Here is a 21,089-nt window from a genome sequence, read left to right on the forward strand (position 1 = left end):
CCAAACCCACACACCCCGAGACACACACACCCCCGACACACACACACACACCCCGAGACACACACACACACACACACCCCGAGACACACACACACACCCCGAGACACACACACACACACACCCCGAGACACACACACACACACCCCGAGACACACACACACACCCCGGGACACACACACACACCCCGGGACACACACACACACACCCCCGGGACACACCCCAGACACACACACACCCCAGACACACACACACACACACACCCCAGACACACACACACACACACACACACACCCCAGACACACACACACACACACCCCCGACACACACACACACACACACCCAGACACACACACACACACACCCCCAGACACACACACACACACACACACACACCCCCACACACACACACACCCCACACACACACACACACACCCCAGACACACACACACACCCCGAGACACACACACACCGAGACACACACACACAGAGACACACACACACACACACACACACACACACACCCCAAGACACACACACACACCCCCGAGACACACACACACCCCCGAGACACACACACCCCGAGACACACACACCCCGAGACACACACACACACACACCCCGAGACACACACACACCCCGAGACACACACACCCCGACACACACACACACCCCGAGACACACACACACCCCCGAGACACACCCCGAGACACACACCGAGACACACACACACCCCGAGACACCCACAGACGCACACACCCCTAGACACCCCCCCCCGAGACACACGCACACACACACCCCCCGAGGAATAACCGTTGCTGTGCGCCATTCTAAAAGCACATAGCCTGTGGAGAGGTTGAATAGAGTGTTTAGGTGGGGGGTTAGTTCGTTCAAGACAGTCTGGGATACCATCTGGTCCCATTGACGCTGTTTTTTGGCTTTTGAAAGGTCTGTTTACACTTGTGCGTCTGATTTTTGGGACACTACACTTTTCTGGTATTGCTGTGGGCCCTTTTGGAGGTGAGAGGGTGGTGAAGTTTGCACTGAATCTATCTGCCAGGATGTTGGCAATATCAGTAGGTTCAGTATATTTTGTGCTATTTTGCATTAGTTCAGTGCATATCTGCGAGTTGCCACTTAGATTCTTAACATAGCTAAAGAAGGCTTTGTGGTTACCTTTTGAATGGGTGGTGGTAGAGTGTCGACATCCAGAGTGATTAGTTTATGGTCTGATCTAACCAGTGACAGGTTGACCTCTAGTGTGGAACACCTGTCACCCATGTTGGTAATGACCAGGTCCAATATGTTTTCACCTCTGGTAGGGGAGTTTACCAGCTGATCCTGGGCGTTTCCGTTGATATATTCCAGGAAGCGCTGGGCCTGAGAATTTGTACTCCAGTAGTTTTCCCAGTGAATGGTAGGGTAATTGAAATTGCCCAATATTCGGTAGGACCTTCATGTTTTCCAGTGTCTCCAGAAAGGTGGAGTGGTGGTCCTGGGTCATGGAGAGTGATCTGTAGCAGGCCACAATTTGCACTGCAGATATGCCCAATGTTAGTTGCACATGGATGATCTCAAGAGGTATCATCCTGCGCCACTAACCTGGAGGTGTAGGTATCCTTGATGAATATGGATATACCCCCTCTTGTGTTTCGGTCCATGTTCTGTGGCCGAAATGTGTAGTACGAGTTATAGCCCGGTAGTGCTGGGGTGCTCTCTCGAGCCTTGAGCCAGGTGTCAGTTACTGCACAGATGTTGGACGTTCTCCATACTGAGGAGTGCTTAGAGAGCTTGCATTTTGAGATTTAAACTCCTGGCGTTGCGTAGCATAACACTCAGTTTTTATGGAAATTAATCTACTTGACTTTGTCTCTCCTAATGTGAAGACTGCAAAGTAAGAGACAATTTATAAAGTATGCATTCTATGAGTACACAACACACATCCAGAATAAAAGACGCATATTTGAATACGAGATGTTCACTTCATGCACTACTGATCCAATAACTACCTTTGCATACTTAAAACATTTCAGGAAACTTGGGAAAAGAAAACAGAAAAGATTAGCAAAATGGGGAGGGGATTACTGTGCTACACAACTAGCACTGGTCATTTCAAGAAGAAATGCTGAACAGTTAGGAATATGCATTTGCCGTGCCCTCTGCTACTTAACACAAAAACTGAAACAGTTGTCAATAAAACTGTAGTAGAAGCTGTTGGCCACATTCTTCATGACACTCACTGGTTTATCAAACTTCCACTTTGCTACAAACCCTAGTCAGTATACATTCTCACCCTCTACTAAACAATGAGAGGACTTAAAAAATGACTTTGTCCTAAATTCAAACTGCCATCAACTCAGCATGAAGAGAAATAAAAACCAAACATTTAAACGCAGATACTGCTCTAACAGCATACTTGGAGACCAAAAGCAGTGCAAACTGACATGTAGGTTTTGCCAGCTCTGCTATTTCCCACCTGTTCTTCCTAACAGATGTACATACAAAATAGTCATCTAGACCAAAATGTCACTGGACACTGATCAGACAAGGTATTAAAATACACACACCATGCAAAAGTGCATAGTACTTTGACACACACTTTTACATGAGCTGTATACAGGTGTAAAAGCAGGTTTAAAATTCACTATCAAAGTTCTTAAAATAAAAATAAATGTTTCCATATTACAATTAAACTACGTGTCAGGAAAGTTTCTTCAGTTCCCACATGCACGACAACCAACCACTTTTCACATACTGTTGCAAGCTGCAGTCCGGAATAACCCAATACAGAACATCCAAAAAAATACCCTACAAAAAATAAAAAAATAAAATAAATTAATTTAAAAACGGGTATGCTACAACTTGTTCTCTGTAAGTGGATATGTATTTTGCATATGAAGTTAATTTTCCACTCAGAATAAGACACTAATATAGTTCACTTCTACATTCAACTATTTTCTAAAAGGTTGAACATCAATGCACCATCCCCCCTTTATCACCTCAAGAGAGAAAGAAAAGCCCCAAAGGGTAGTTAAACTATGATCAGATAAGCCTGCAGAAGATTGAGGCAATGATGTTTTAAACATTATGCTAAACAAATGATATATTGAGCTCAATGACCACAAAATGTCCAGTTAACCACCTATTGCACGCTGACCTACTAAATAATACACAGACATTACTCAAATTATGCCTTCCCAATGCATAAACAGGAAGTGTTATACAGGTCTGAGCACCCTTCATTAACAACATTTATTTTCAAAACTACTGTACTCCTCATCATTTCCTGTAAAATACTGCTTTAAAATCTTCCCAAATTCATCCACACAAACTGTCATCTTGCTCTCATGGCACTTACTGGACTATGTTCGTTCCAGTGATACCTGTCTGTCATATGTGCCCCTTTACTTGCCCCCCCCCCCCCAAAGCTACACAAACTCACCTCTTCCAAACTTTCTTGCACATCAACCCCACTGTTTCTCATAAGCAAACTTTTTTTTTTATTCCGGAACTTCTGCAGCATAACAAACATGCTGAAAAGCAATGGTTTCATTATAAACTCAGAGCACCCTAACTGGCATTATTCTGTATGTGTGTTACTGTCTTTTGCTAGTGTTTGCCTTGGTATCACCCTAGAAACTACCCAGAGAACAATGCTTCCCAAAATTCTTGTGTAGCACAATTCCAACCACAAACATATGGAGCACCCACTCAAAGCCCCCACAGGCAGCCTACAAGTTTTACAACTCCTACTTACAAACAACTGTGTGCTACCACACGTGCCAACAGCTTTATAAGCTGTACACAACTGCAATGCAGGCTAACTCAGCTGATTTCTGCAAATGATGCACCAAAATTCCTGTTGATGTCACCAACACCGCAAGACAAGCCACCTCCCCAAAACAGGAAGCTGTTATAGTCACTTACTCTCCACCCAAGTCCTGACACCATCTCTTTAAGCTGAACACCGGTCACCTGAGGGAATAAAAGGCTTCATTCCTCAAAACCACACTTAGTAACCCCATTAACTTATGTTGACACGTGTAAGACTGCTGTACTTAAACAGCTTTCTGGAAAAAAAAAAACTTCAGTTATTTTGGAAAGCTCATCTTGAACTAGGTTTAAACTGCTTGCACTTGAACCCTTCGGTCATATGGGAAATGTGACAAGTACATTAATAACTGCTGATCATTTGAATCAAGGGAACTGGTTTGTCAACCTTTTGTAACAACTCACTGCTTCCAATTCTTAATAGCTGCAATATGGAGTGCTACACGTCAAATGAAAAAAAAAAAAAAAAAAAAAACTAACTACACTATTAATGCAGCCTTTACAGAAGTGCCAAAACAGGGGAAAATAAGGTAATGCCATCAATGCTTCTGATACGATATTAAATGTTTTGCATCCTATTGCAGTGTGTGGTTAAAGATAGGTAATTCCAGATGTTAGAAATTGTGCACTCTATATAAATTGCCTACTCCCATACCATTATTCAGTCAGTTCTGTAAAGTAGCACTGTCTGATCTACGAGTTTTCTTTTCTTTTTTTTTTTTTTTAAGGTTTTGTCCCTACTTCAGAAGAGAGGGGAACGCTATGCTATGGGTTGCTGTAATGTACTAACGCAAGATTTAAACAATTTTAAAATACTCCCAGAACAGACACATAGCCAGCGGCATCGTTCTCCTGAGTAAGGGAGTCAATTACAATTGTTCACAGAACATGTCTGAAAAAACACCTTTATCTGCCAATGACTGTAGTCTCCTTGACACACAACTACAGTGCACAAACCAATCTCATCCTTACCACTCAGATAAGTCTGATGCTTTTAAAAAGCTACTACTCAAACTTCTGAAAATCTCAGTAAATTCCTAGTCTCGATACTTGCAAATCATTCCACAAAAGATAGTTTTCCACCACCACCTGGAAACAAGTAGTTACCTAACAACTTCACAAAATCACTTGGTTACACTAAGTACTGATTTATTGTCCTATCTCATCCCACCCACCAAATCTGACAAAGGTGCACACCACTGAGCTACTTACATCATACTCCCCACAGTTCACAACCCTATACAGTCCTACTTCATGTGGCTGAATTCTACAGGTCTATATTATATCCTCGAACACTTAAAAAAAGCGAACGCTGATTGATCGAACTTATTTTCATGAAATTGCAAAATATCGAAGCAGCAGAAACTCAAATTTTTTCCTAGGGAAAGAATTTGGTTGTCCGTTTCTGATGCTTCGGTATTTTCAGTGTTATGGTGGAAAGTTACTGGTCGGATTCAGGTAAGTGTGCGATTGTGTGGATGTGAGTGTTAGGGTGATTTAAGTGAGTTAGGGTTAGGGCTCGTGTTAGGTGTGTGTACGATTGAGTGGACATGAGGGTTAGGGCGGATTTAAGTGAGTTAGGAAGCGAGTGAGGTGAGTGCGATAGTGACCGACTTTAGGGTTAGGGTTTGGGTTAAGGTAAGTGGGTAGTTAGCGGTGTGTGCATAGGTTTAGTTTAGGGTTAGGTATCAGATTTTAGGTGCATGTGTGTGGATTTCTGTTTGTTTGGTGTGCTTGTGTTGTGTGTATGTGTTTTGGATCAGCGATTTTTTTCTCTGGGAAAAAAATCAATGATCTGACAGTTCGAGATTGTAAGCTTTCGCTTAAATTAGGTCGATCAATCAGCGTTCGCTTTTTTAAGCGTTCGATGATATAATATAGACCCGAATTCTACACACTGCTTTGCCACAATTAACCTAGAGAATAAGTTATACAGAATCACAACCATTAACAATGTTCACGAAAGCCTTAAAATTTAATTTCCAAAGTAGCTGAAGATGTAACAGAAGACCAACTTAACACTTTTCTAGATTTCAAGAGCTCAGTCTATAACCTCATCTCTAAATACAACTTGCAATCCATGCACCACATTTCTCTTACCATCACCTTAACTTCAGACCAGCATGCAAAGTTTTATTAATATTTTAAAGATATGTATTAGAGAAAAAAGCCACTGTGCAAGCTTCAGCACAAAACATTTAAAATGTCAAACTACATTTTAAATAATTTTAATTGGTTTGTGTTAGTATTTATTCAAAGCTTTTTGGTTTCTGAAAAAATAAGAAAAATTAAGGTTCGAGTAAAACATGCATCTATAAACATTTATATAGCTGAAGTGAGTTGTTGCTAGATTTTCAGAGTTGTGAGCAGTAAAACTCGCATCGCCCCAGAGAAATATTCCCATTTAACAAAGGTAAACTAGTAAACAAACATAAGCAGCAGCAAAGAGATGCGCCTCGAGAGAAAAAGTTACAAAGGACAAAACACTGCAGAACTAATCACTATAAAAAATTAAATTGGCTGCTTCTGCATTAAACATTTACTCAGTTTATGCAAACACTGCTAACAATCCAAGTTAATGTCTAAATCATCCTATAAAACAGAGATAAACGGAATAACCTGGTCAGAGTCTGAAAAAGGCATAAAAATAAAACCAGTTATTCAGTTGTTGTGTCTTTCGGCTTTTCCCGGTTAGGGGTCGCCACAGCGGAACTCCGGTCCGCTAATGATTGGCAGTTGATTTTTACGTGCAGAGTTGCCAGCCCTGATGCACAACCTTCAACGAAGGTACGCCTATTCACGCATGTCTCCACGCAAAAGAATCTCTAGCTGAGAATCGAACCGGGCAGCGTCTTACTGTGAGGCGACAACGCTACCGCAGCACCACAGTGCTACTGCAAAAACACTGACTGGTAACAGCCTTCACAGTTGTACAACAAACTGTTCTGCACCTTTTAAAAATTACGAGTGACTGCACTGCACACAGCAGCCACCACAAAACAGCACTGAAGCACTAACAGCGTTGAAAGCTGTAATAAAAAGGTCATGCATCCACAAAAAAAAAATAAAACACACACACAACAAAGTGCATGAACAGCTTTCAAAGCTCCTGGTTGTTCCTACAGTGTGCTAATGGTTTCTAGCCTGTAAACATTTTGCACAGATGTGTAGCACATGGGGCAATTAACCTTACACGTACTACAAAGACCACAGTTACACCCATGTCAAGCACAAAGATTGACCTCAAATCAAGAAAAAGCACACATATTCACCTCAAATCAAGAAACAAAGCACATGAGGTGAAATATGCTCAGAGACTTGCCAGTCATACCTTTCTTTCTATACCTACTTTCCTTGTCTGTTAATTTTCAATTATGTAGATTTTACAAATGATCTTAGCTCAACAACTGTGCTACCAGGTGATCAGTGATGATCTTAAACCATTCTTAACCAATACAAAAGACCTGAATAAATGTTCCATAGAAAGGAGAACTTGCATGAGCCTGGCTACATTTCAATATTTAAAATTCAAACAAACATTCTCTGAAGCAGGATTCAGCAGTCAAGCAATCCACGGTACGTTATTTACACGCAGAAAAGTGCAAAAATGATGGAGAGGCAGACAGTACAGATCTTTTTTTTATTTTTTCATTTGTTGACCGGGAAAGTCTAACTAGGTTCCACAGAGCCTGTTTTCAGCAGAGGCCCGGGGAAAAATGCTCCAGATGCATGTCTTTGGAATTACTTAGACCAATGAGTTGCCTCCAGGACATGTCAAGTTGATTCTTTAACTTCCTCAGGAAATCGATCATCCCTCCTATAAGATCCATATTTTCTAAGAAAAGCAAATATCAGACTTATAGAAAATACTTTAATATTTTCCACCAGCTTCTAAATACAATCTACTGCCCTCCATCTCAAAAGTAGACCCAGAAAACTGCACACAACCCACAGTAATAAGTTTAGATCAAACCAGCACCACCTTACAATATATGCATTCAAACTCTGAACAAAATCGTAAAAAGGTGTCCTAAAAACAAGAACCTCCAGAAAACAGGCTTCAAACAGCTCCCTTTCTGAAGAAAGATCCCCTTACTCTAAGCATTAACCAGAAAAACTAATACTGAGCAGCTGCTGAAGCTAAAATAAATTTTTGCAAATGCAGAGCTATGTATCATTTACAAACTAATCACTCTCAAGAATATAAAATTTTTAGAGCAACTGAATTTTTTTTTGCAGAAAGTTTAGAACTCCTCCACACTCATCTTTGCTGCTTTACCTTCTACGCCCAATGTACAATTGTGCTTCCTGACAGCTAGTTTACAACTAAAATGCAATATAAAATTATTACACAACTAAAATACCAACATTATTAGCTCACTTTCACAACTGCTACATACAGCTTTATTATAAAACTGAACTTATAATGCTCAGTAGCAAATAAGAAAACATTCTAATGGTCAACCACTTGTCAGACAGACCCTAAGCAATTCTGGTACACTCTCAAAGCGAACCAACTATCACCCTCTCCTAGAAACCCATAAACAACTACTAACACTAAGTAATATACAGTCACTTGGCACTCTTTCTAGAATTACTGATGAAATTGCCAAATGATCATCCACTGCAACCTGACAATATTTTAATCAGTTCCAACTAAAATTACACAATTCCAAAAAACAATACTTATGGCCTACAGGCATTTCCCTTTCTACAAAGGGAAAACCAGTGCAGTTGCATACCCATTTCATTTTGATGGAACTGCTCACATTGATCCTCTTGCATCCTGTAACTATTAAAAGAAACAACTCATGTTTAAATATTGAAGGAGTGCCTGCCTCGATTGTGATTAAGTCCCACTTTATTTTTATTCATTAGCAGAGAAGCTAGAAAAACGTATTCAGTACCAACTTGACTCTGCACTACACACCAAACATACTGCCCCCATCCCAACATAGATTTAGGGCAAACAGCAGCACCAGAATAGCTGTTAAATGTCTGTGGAAACAAATGAACATTTATTAGATTAAGTTCTACTTCCTGTCGCAGTCAAGGTCTTTGACTGTATATTACTACCTTCCCTTGCAAAACTTAGACTAGTTCAGTACATAATTTAAAGATTTCAGTAACATACATGGCTTCTATTCAGTTAAATAGAGCAATGAGAATTATTCCCTTTTCGACAACTGCAAAACCTATCATTGTAAGCCACCCAATCTGACCTAATACATGCCACCCAATCTGACCTAATACATGCAGCCAATTCTATTCTTTACTGTGCAAGTAATAACATGCAGCAAATCTCCCTAAACATCTCTTTACTCCAGATCTCTAACCCAACATAAAAACAACCATGTTATGTTACTCACCCATGGCACAGCCGCACCAAACAAATTAGAACTCCAAAATAATCTCCAAAGGCACCCTGAAAGTAGTTTTCTCGATTAAATTACTGAATCTGCTATAAAACTGCATAACTATGTCAAACTTGTAATACAAAATGTTAAAAAAATATATATATATGTTAACTCTATCGTGCCAAATCATTCAAGACCAACTCCACCCAAGTGATACCAGACCTCTACCGCTTACTGACTTACCCTCTACTACTCCATCTATAGTCTTTACAATACGCTCCAGGCAAGATTACCACAGAAGTGATGACAGATTTGACATGATTCAAATCTACTGCCCATCATCATCCCCAAATGCAACATATTTGTTCTGACCAGCATCTTTCTATGTACCAACTACTTCACTCTAAAGGCAATCCATGCTTTGACTGGACAGTTTTGTACTATGTGCCACCTGCTTCAAAACTTGTCCATTCTCTACGAAAAAAAATAAAATAAACATAGCTACACCATACTATGGCTTAATGCATCCCTATCCATGCCTTAAGTGGAATCAGTAACAGACTCTCAGATCCCATATGCAAGCAAAGCATGGTGATTCAGCCTTTACAGCGTGCATCTCCAAGATGCAGAAAAAACTTCTGTTTGACCTTCAATAGTGCATTACTCATTTTCACAAAGGTCCTGTAAATCCTTAGAGACGAGGTGAAGAAAAGTAATAAGTCAATCTTGACTCTACATACCTACTTCAAACCACTTACTCCATAAATCTGCATTTCGCAAGCACATGGTTTACATCATTAGCCCATATCATAGTAGAAGAGTACCCACCTCAATCAACTTTTAACTGCTCTATATTGCAATGACACTCCACAGCCTTATTTCTCCAATATAACTGGCACCAAATGACAAACTACTAAAACCACTGCTGTAAATATTTTAAATGTCTTAGATTCCTTTCAGCCACAAAACAGTAGCTAAATTTTCAGTGAACAGATGGTTATATTCTCATTTAATATGCCAAGTGTCCATGTTTAAAATGTGATTTAATCCTGTATGTACGAATCCACTGGAATGTATGTAACTGTCATTCGAGAATGTTGCAAGGTAGCAAAAATTCTCCAAATAAAAAGCACTTTTAACACTTTACTAGCTGTAAATGTCTTTTTGCTTTCTTTGGGTTCATAAGTAAATCTAGCTTACTGAACTGAGTGCATTAGAGATCCGTTTGCCAAGCATTAAAAATCCAGTGTGCTGAAATTTTTTTCAGGAGAAAATCTGCACACACATTCTCTTTAATCAATACCTTGGAAAAAATAAGTTTGCAAATAGCTCTGAAGAGTTTTTACCACACAGTGGTAGTAAACTATTTGTTCAGTGCTAACAGATGGTCAATACTGCTAAAACTCACTCAAGGTGATTTGAACAATACAAACACCTACTTCCTCTAGGACCACTCCCCAAAAACTGACCCATTGGGGACTTGACCTTTTGTTGATCAGCTATACGAATACAGTAAAGCAACCACAGGACATTTCTGCAAATTTTGTTATAATTCTGACTTCCTAACAAAAACTACTAAAATTTCTAACTGCAGACTTCAGCCATTCCACACACCTACAACAGCTTCCATTCCAAACGGGAGTATCCCCTAACTGTCAAAATTCTTCACATCATTTTCAGATGTGCAAGTCTGTTGTCCAATATGAACCCAGAGAATGCCACTGATCTTTGCAACAAGTTGAAAGCAACTCTTTTTTCCCAACTGTAATGCATCAGTTACCTATCAGTATGTTCACCTGCCCAGCCAATAAACTTTACTACTACTTGTTACAATATCCCTTAAAGTCACAACAATAGGTGAAATGTCCCTCATAACCTTTGCCCTCTCAACTCTGGAGACATTCTTCTCCAAAACTGCAACTACAATCCAAAAGTAAAAACTGAAGTCTCTCACAAGCTAAAACCAATCCACTCCTTTCAACAAAGCATTCCAATTACAGTCTCTTGTTATCCATGTCTTTCTTATAAGCAATCATATGCATAACTGGCTAATATATGTGTGTATGTGTAAGTGCTACCTTACAGTTTTATTTCAGTCTCTCTCTCCCTCTGCTTGCTAAAAGTATTTTTCACATTTTTGTACTAAAACCCTAAAGTTTACCGCTGTTCTGACATGTAGTAGGTTACACAAAACGTGCCACATTGTTCATAATTATGCTGTCCACTAAACAGAATAACCTCATTACTGGAAAAAAAGAAAGTAAAGACCATAAAAAACAAGGATAAAACATAACTAGCTCACATGCAAAATACTTAACACACTAATATGCAGAAATACAAAACGGCAAATCTTATTTTACTTACATAGTTTAACAATCCCCAAATCGTAGCTTTAAAACAGTGTTATTTCTGCATCCCTTACCTTACTCCAAATTAGTTAACACAAATGTTTCCAAAAACAAAATAAAGTTCACTCTGACATGAACACAAAACTCAAAACTATTAATGTGGAAAATATAAACGGACATTCCCAAATATGAATCAGTGAAAACATGCACTAACAGGAGCTCACAAAACTCACCAACAAAACAGAAATCATTAAACAGCACTGTTGACATTCGCTACAAAGAACATTAATAGGAACTCATCGTACGGGAAACTATCTTGACTGTTCTTCAAGCAACGAAAAATTGCCTAGCAATAGTAACTGTCAAAAGTAAACAAATACAATATGAAGAAAGCGCAACATCCTAAAAATGGAAACATTAAAGGCAACAAGCACATGCCACCCCCCGATTCACCATGCACATCCAAGACTGCAGAATCAAGAAACTTTGAAAATGCTTATTACCGAAAACAAACCAAACATTCTATTTTCTTATAATAAAAATTAACTATCGGAGAAATAGATGCATTTACAGACAATGGATTGGAAAAAGCTACGTACTGTCAGAAATTTCTGCAACCCCAAACACAAAACACAACGTGGGACCCTCCAGTACTTATGGGGGGTCTTTGAACTCCACAGCCATTTGAAGACCCTAGATCAAGACGTGTCCTCAGTCGAACCAGGACTATTTTTACTAATTTCTCACCTTATAAAAGGCCCCATTAGAGCCGCGCACCTCCACCGCTAACCCATCCATCTCCGTTTCCCCGAGTGCCCTCCCGGGAGGGGGGCTCCGCGCGTGTGTCTCTCCCGTCCTGTTGCTGGACGCCACGAGTCCAAGTACTTCAACTAGACAGCCAACGACAGATATCAATTCTGTGGACAACCCTGTTCGCCCCAACACCTGCGCCTGCTCCTCAGGTGAGAGACCACCACTCCCTGACCCACACTCCCCCCACCAGACCGTCTAACACAGAGTGACTGAGATCCCCGCGTCGAAATCCGTGAAACGCCTCCTGCTGTCCACTACCCAGTCTTGCCAATACTGTCGTGCGGGTAATACGACTTTCAATTCGTCTCTAGTGCTGTCATTCTAGGAAACACTAATGGGTCATTGGTGAAACAAACAAAAATTGACGTCGCTGCCTTGTGATGTCATCACCATCTCGCCGAGTGTCAGATGCGTCCATTACCATTGGCCAACTAGCATGATGGAATGTCTGGACTTATGAGTGGCTATCCTCTGTGTCACTTAGTTATTCAAGAGTATTACCTTGGTTTACCTCTTTATCAGAACCGACCATTCAATTTAGAGAGTTTCCGTAAATGTAGATTTTCATTGGATGGAGAACATGCCTGTCTTTCTGCTAGAGCCCGCCTTCTAGAATATTCTTGTTTACTTACGTTCATAGATAACGTAGTTAATTTGTTTTGCTTTTTTGTTTGCCTTTGTTGCTGTTGTTTTTGTTATATTATCATTTTTGTTTGTTTTTGCATGCAGGCAGAAACGTCGTTGCAAGGTTCTCTGTTTTAACAACTAAATAAAAGTGGGAAAGGATCCTGCCAATAGGACATTGTATTGTCCTTTGTCCTGTAAAGTGCAGGAGACCTCCCCTGTAGAATTTTTTTCTGCTGCGCTGGACTTAGTCTTTTTCTGTGGTCCCGGGAATTTTTAGCTTACATTTTTGTAGGTTGTATGTTAGGTGGTTAAATTTACTAAAATAATGACGAGCCTTCATAATGTGGAACAAATGGGCAAAATGTGTAACATATAATGGTTTACTAACAACTTCAACCAGGAAGGTCAGAGGATGATTAAAATATGCAGGTTTTATTTATAAGAAAGATCTAATGAATTAATATGATTTATTTCTATTTACCATGAATGTCAGTTAAAAAATTCCTAACACTGAATGTGTGACAAACGTTTTCATTGTGGAACGTTGAGGACCATTAACCTTTTAAGACCCCAAATGAGATACATACTTTGTAATCATCTCCCTGCTATCATTCACCGAACTACCCACTCCTCCCCTCACCAACACCAATATACCCATACTCGTAATCTTACAAATTTTAACCCTTCTTTATTCTCTGAAACCCTAAAACTAACAAACTGGGACAACCTAACAACTCTTCCACTAGACAAAGCCATAGATTCCTTCAATACAACCTTCCTGAGCATCCTAAATAGTCAAGCCCCACTTAGAATAAAACAAATAAAATCCAACTCCACACCATGGCTAACTAAAGACACCAAAACACTCATGCTACAAAGAGATAAAACCTGGAAACTTTATAACAAAAATAAACACCCTGTTACCTTCCAAAAATATAAACAACTCCGTAACTTAACCAAAAAGCTGGTTACAAAAGACAAAATATCATATTTTATTAAACTTCAGTCTACCCACTCCAAAAATCCCAAACAATTCTGGAACTCCATTAACTCTCTTCTGCATCCAGGTACCAAAATTAATCCCTGCCCTGACAACAAAAAAACTGATACAGAAATTGCTACCCTCTTCAACTCCTTTTTTTACTAACTCTATAGCTGAACTCACCAAGACCTTCCCCAACCAGGTCTCCTCCCTTCCTCTCAAGCCTACTGCCCCTTCCTCTCATAAACCCCCCACTCCCAATCCTCCCCCAACTTTTTATCTAAAACCCATCTCAACCTCCTACATCAAAAAGCTACTCTCTAAACTTAAGCCATGCTCCAACGCCCCTGACAATATTCCCTCACTCTTTCTAAAGCTTGCCGCAGATGGTATTGCCATTCCCATCAGCATTCGCTTCAACAGATCCATACAGGAATCGTATGTCCCCAAATTGTGGCGGGCAGCCTATATCCTGCCCCTCCACAAAGGAGGCAAAAATAATAACATCTCCAACTTCCGACCCATAGCCATTCTTTCACCAGTCTCAAAGATCCTTGAAAAATGCATCCATCTCCAACTCATGCCCTTCCTCATAAATAATCAACTCCTTACCCCTACCCAACATGGCTTCCGTCCTGGACATAGTACTATAACTGCTCTCCTCTCTTTCTTAGACATAATAAACCTTGCTCGTGACTGTGGAGATATTGTTTCCACCATCGCCCTTGATCTATCCAAAGCATTTGATACCATCTCCCATACCCACCTTCTGAATCATCTCTCTAACCTTAATCTCTCTCAAAATTGCCTTAACTGGTTCCACAGTTATCTCTCTAACAGATCCCAGGCCGTGAAATGGCAAACCGGTATCTCTACTTTCTTTCCTACCCCCACCGGGGTTCCCCAGGGGTCCATACTAGGACCTATGCTCTTTAATATATTTGTCAATGACTTTCACACCGCCATTCCTAACACTAAAATAGTGCAATATGCAGATGACTCCACTTTAGTCTGCTCTGCTCCTAGTCTCACTGAGCTCCAGACAAAAACCCAATTGGCCTTTACAACTACCGAGCACCGGATGCTTCAAAACCATCTCTCACTTAATGCCAATAAATCCAAAATCCTTCTCTTCTCTCCCTCAAAAACTGTCACACTTGACAAGCAATCCTTCCAATATCTTCAGCCACACCAACTCCTCTATAGAAGTTGTCCCCTTTGCTAAACTTCTTGGGGTCACTATCGATGAACACCTGAAATTCGATACACACGTCCAACTTAACATAAAAAAAAAACATCAGAAGCTAGGTATGTTATATAGAAATGCTCACTTTCTCTCTCCATCTACAAGGCAAACTCTAGCTTCTACTTATTTACTCCCTTCACTATTGTACGGTACTCCACTTCTAACCAATCTTTCTATTACCATCTCCTCAAAACTAGAAATCTGCTACAACAAAATTGCTAAATTTGCTACTAAATCTAAACACTCCTCCCATCATTGCACCTCTCTCAATATGCTAAAGTGGCTTGAGTATCCTAACCTTCTTGTCTACCTACAGCTTACTACAGCCCACAAAATAATCTTTAAACCTACTGCATGCCCCACTCTTACTAATATCTTACAATTCTACACTCCAAACAGACCCCTTAGATCTGCCCAACAAAATCTTCTATCTGTATATAAACCAAAATGTCCCCCTGGCCAGTTTCTCCTTTCCTATTCTCTAGCCAAAAAATGGAACTCCCTCCCTCCCTTGCTAAGAATCACTTCAAGCTTAGAACTCTTCAAATCCCTGCTCCACTCCCAAGAATGCCCAAATGTAAATATTGTACATAGCTCTCTCTCCCCTATCTCTGTTACTTTTCTCGCTACTTTTTCTTCCTTACTTTCTGCTTCCTACCTAACCCCTCCTAATATCACTTATACATTTACTCCCTCATGCACTGGCTATTTTTTTCTTTTCTTTTCTTCCCCACAACTTCCACGGTCTGAAATCTAAAGAATGTCCAGACGTAAATACTGTACATAGCTCTGTCTCCCTTCTCTCTGTTACTTTCCTCCCTACTTTTTCTCCCTTTCTTTGTGCTCCCCTTCAAATTGGTACAACACCAAATATAATTATACTTTCTTTTCTAAAACATTTTATAATTGTATGTATAATTACATAAATGTATGTTTGTTTTAACTGTATGTAATAAGGAGCTTTTCTCTCCAGACCTAAATGTAAAACTCTATATTTGTTCTAATTGTATGTAATACGGAGCTTTTCTCCCCGGGCCTCCACTGAAAATGGGCCCTCTGGGCCCAGTGGACCTCCCCGGTTATCAAACTGGAAATAAATAAATAAATAAATAATGAGGTACACTTGAGAGGTATGAATTTAATAGCTGATCATGAGTCAAAAAGGTGTTATAAATATTTACATAGGACCTGGGACAGGTTTCAGTAATGAGTATAAGATAGCAGGGTAACAAGAAGAGAAACTAACTTTAGTAAAATAGTATGTGATGGATTTTTAAGGCAGCTCAGCTAATTAATACACCATTGTTTAAATTAGAGAGTCTGAATGATTTTTTTTTTGGTTGTATACAACTGGACTGCCATGTGAAAAAAAGACTGAACTTATGTCCATGGTGTAGAAGGATAGAGCCCTGAACAGACAACAGGCGATTGAGTTTGAATAGTGATTCTGATACAAGAAGAAGTTCGCCAAGGAGGATGGAGTGAACAGCTGCTGGCAGCTTACTCATCCATGGGGGACGGGAGGCTGCTTGGGCCTTGCACTTGAGTAATACATAGTGGGAACAGTAGGTGTTTCACCTGTAGAGTCGAACCTAGACAGTGATGGGTGGGGCTCTACTTGAAATGTAAATAGGTCACTCCACCGCACCAGCATGTTAGCCTGATCCCTGCCATCCATCTCTGTAGCCCAAGGATCCCTCACCACAGAACGAATGGACTGACTGGGTGCCAGTATTGGAGCCATCAGGTGAAGTCCTGTGAAGGGGACCTAAACTTAACTAGCATTTTGATTCTTTTCTACAGACTGAAATATGCCAAAATATGGACTGACCATGTTAAAAAATAGAACAAGTGCAGATGGTAAGTACCGGAGACATAATCTTGACTTAAATAGGATTCTTCTGCTCTCCACTCTTGTTATCTCCTCTGTAATTAATAGGTTATGATGCATCATCTTTAGCCTACAGATGCAAGTAAATTTAATCAAGATGTTCCCAAAAGAAACTAAAGTGCAATAAAAACAGTTACAACAAAGTGGGATAATATCTTGAGAGACCTTTCAAATCACTAACTTATGCATTTATAAACACATAACTGCTAGGTCACAAATATACAGGTAAAAAAAGTAAAGTTTTTCGGCCGCCACAGCGGAACTCCGGTCCGCTAACGATTGGCAGTGGATTTTTACGGGGCCACGTTGCCAGCCCGACGCCCAACCTTCAAAGAAGGCACACCCATTCACGCACCTAATTGCATGTCTTTAAATGTCACTCGACTATGGGTAGGACATACAGATGCCACAGAGAAGGCGCTCCAGCCGAGATTCGAGCAGGAGAACCTCTTGCTGTGAGGCGACAATGCTAACTGCTGCACCGCCGTGGCCTCTAAATTAAAACAACTCTTCAAAAGAATCACAAAGTAAACAAGGCATATAACAGAAAAGGAGGCACTACCTCGCCTTCACAAACATCCTAACAATAAAAACAAATCTAGGCATAAGTACAGAAAGTAATAACTTTGTTCGATACCTTTCCGTTAAGGGGGCAACAGCTTGCTTGGCCTCTTAACGGTTTTGTCGTAATGAAAGTTGACATTCATTTAACCTCCTGAATCTTTTTTGAGATTTATCCCTGACTGGTTGATGTAGATGCTATGGGGGTGTAGCCCGTGGAAGGGGGTGCCTGACATATGTCAGCGGGACTTAACGTGCCACATGATGCTCTGCCCCTTTTTAAAATTTCATAGGCATTTACCATTTTGGGTTGTCATTTTAATAACATGAAAGAAAAGCAGCTGTCCAACTTGTTGGTTCCCACCCTTTAGCAAATTCGAGGTGATAGGCTTGCGGGTTGTCTGCTCTGTGTTTGGGCCCTCACTAGGGTTATTTTCTTGTTTTGGTAATATGCTGCTGTTCATGTAGAGCAATTGTAGCTGTCTATATCTTTGTCGTACTTCCATCCATGGTATTGTTTGTTAGCCTGTGTTCAGAATTCCACTAACATTACATATTTATTCAGTTAGCTACGTCATGTTCTCTTTTTTTTTCTTCCCATAGCCTTTCTGATGAGTTTGTTTCAACAGTGCATACGGTCTCTTAGTTTTTTTAGTTCTTTTTAGGACACTGTTAACAGCTAATTGGCATGAAAACAGAATGCTGTATTCTCTACTGTTAAAAGAGCATGCCACTTTTTGATATATTGCAGTCTGTCGAAATACACATCTGTCAGATGTCAGCCCTCACGCTTGTCTGGGTGAGTGTGATTGTAATCAATCCACAACTCCTCTTTCCCATTATTGCACATAAGGTCGGGGTGTCACTTCATCACCGGCAATCGTCTAGAATAAAGGTTTATACCAGCGGATGGCTACACTTGTGCATTATTTCATCCACACCACACTCGCACCCAATGATAAGTTATCACTGATAACATATAAAGCAACCGTTTTCTGACATTGAGCAACATAATGGGGGAGCAAGGGAAGTATAACTTTTTGTTTGAAAATCATCATCAGCAGCAGTGTCAAATGCTGATTACAGCTATTGCCCCGATAATGGAAAAGTACCCTTTTTTCTTATCACATTTTCAAGACCTTGTTATGAACTCAGCTTGAGCTCTAATACTGAAAACAATAATCATTTAAAAAAAAATGAACAGGAATAAAAGTTGGTGATGCTTCAGGGTTAATATTAACTCATCTAGTAGTTCCCATAAATAGTTGTACTGGTATATAGACTGTAAATCAAGGTTTCTGTTTATACAAGAAAACATATTGAAGTCTAAATAGTTTTTTTTTTTTGGTTTATGCAATAAAAGTTGAGGAAAGAGTAAATCAGCTTGAGTAACAGTGTCCAGAACTGCTGATAACCCATGACCACATAGTAAGCAGAAAAGATGGAAGTAGTTGGTGTCAGTGAAAATTGGGATGTCACAAGCTATAGCAAAGCATTACAGGTCAATGATAAACTGAGATTATGGAGATGTCCACTAGAGGTAATGAATGGGATGAGATGCTTTATGATGGACTGACAACTCTTTGACTAACTGCTGAGCAAAAAATAAAACAGCTGAAACTTCTTTCCCATAACCTTTAAATTTATATAAACCTACTGTGAGGTCACACAATAATGGAAACAGAAAAGAAAACTCCTCTGTCAGTGAAATTTGTTTTATCTAAAGTTCTTCTTTTGATCAGCACTTGCTCATATGGATGTCAGTCAACTAAGAGGTTCCCTTTACAATCATAGGATTGTCAGTTTGGCTTTACAGGAGAATGATGTGGAAGTGAAAGAAAATTTTTATAAGTAGACAAATAAAGTTGATAACATTTGTCTTTAAGTTAATTCATCAAGCAGATAAGACTTGAAAAAACTGAGTGGTTAGTTACTGAAAAAGAAGGATAATACCCTGTTGAGTTCCTGAAGGGCAAGTTCTGTTGAAACAATAAAATGATAACGTCTCTTGGCCTGAGCCAGGGGAGATAGACAACCTATACAGATATATTTAGGTATGATTTGAGCCTTTGTGTTTACAGGAGTGCATCTTGTCTTTGCTTTGGCAGCTGGACAAAGTTTTTAAAGTAACACAAAAAAATTGAAAATGACTTTTCTGATCAGACCCACAAATTGCATACCAACTTTCTAGAGGTAATTAGTGAGTATTGGGCTACAATCTTAAAGTCTAAGTTGCTGTACCAAGCCCTTCTCAAAGCTTATTTCCCATTGGGCCAAAACATTCTGATGATGGTCAAGAAGCACTCAACTATGTATGTTGAGTGTGAATCTGAAGTGGTCAGTAGTGTTTTTATGCAGGAGTTGTGGGAAGAGACTTGTGATTCAACATTACAAGATAGTGGAGGTATTGGAGAGTAGAGCTCTCAACATTTACCAACAGAATTTGGAACAGTGTAAAAGAAAACTAAGGAAAAGGTCCCAAATTTGAGACATATTTTCCATTTTGGCATTATTATCTTAGAAATTCTCAAAATGATTTCCAATTTTAGGAGGAATGGAACAAAACTTTGAGAAATATCAGGGGTGTCCCTACAAAATAGTGATAGCTGAGAGGTATTGGGTTATTGTGTTAGCTGCACAAGATTAGCTTCTCTGTTTAATTGTGGTCTGCTGCAAAGGTAGGGGACAGATTGTATTTTTAAGTTTTTCTTTCCATTGTATTTTTGTGATATTCTCCTGGACTGAACCTGAAAATGGTTTAATATGATCAGTGTTCCACCATGTTTAACAAATGGAAAATAAAATAAAAAAGTAAAATAGAAAACAATGTCATGAACATGGTAGAATGGTGCTGACATTTTACTGAGAGACTAATAAGAGTTTGTATATCCACATCTTATGGTTACAGAGTTATGTAAACACCTTAAAAATTTAACTTAGTGAGATTTTACAGTGATAAGTGCCATGTTGAGTGAACTGTACATTTAACAAGAATGTATACTACTTTTATCTTTCTAGATGTTTCAAGAATTCAACAAAACTTTAATGGGCTACTATATATGTTCTGTGACTTTAGCTCACTGTCTTAAAGTTACTTCAGTGTTTCATTTTTTTATCTTTCATACTGACAGCATTGTGTGTATCTGCAAATGTGTGATGGAGGGAGAGAATGCTAGAAACCAGGAGAGGCAGCACTGCCCCCCACCCAAAAAACAAACCGGGGATGTGGTTGGTTTATATATCAGGTGTACTGTTCGGAATATGTATGATGTGAACAATTTAATGATTTTTAGTACTGTTTATTAAGATATGCAGTGCCTCACCGACAATGTTCTGTGTGCCTGGCTAGATGTATTGCACAAGATATATCCATAATACGCAAAACCATGATCAGTGTCCTTGTTAAACCCGAATTCTAAAAAAAAACACACCAGAT

The 21,089-nt window shown here is 39.6% G+C and overlaps 1 protein-coding gene across 1 annotated transcript in view; it reads right to left on the reverse strand.

The window, feature by feature from the left end:
• FXR2 (FMR1 autosomal homolog 2) overlaps positions 1–12,618 on the reverse strand; it is a 1,381,282-nt gene extending 1,368,664 nt beyond the window's left edge. Inside the window, exon 1 of the mRNA XM_044076212.1 lies at positions 12,281–12,618. Within this exon, the coding sequence (XP_043932147.1) occupies positions 12,281–12,331 (51 nt within the window). The 5' untranslated portion in view covers positions 12,332–12,618. The remainder of the gene's footprint in view (positions 1–12,280) is intronic.
• Positions 12,619–21,089: the final 8,471 nt, after the last annotated feature.

The sequence above is a fragment of the Protopterus annectens genome, chromosome 7.part0 (assembly GCF_019279795.1).
Source record: "Protopterus annectens isolate FY-2018-M chromosome 7.part0, PAN1.0, whole genome shotgun sequence".
NCBI lineage: Eukaryota > Metazoa > Chordata > Ceratodontiformes > Protopteridae > Protopterus > Protopterus annectens.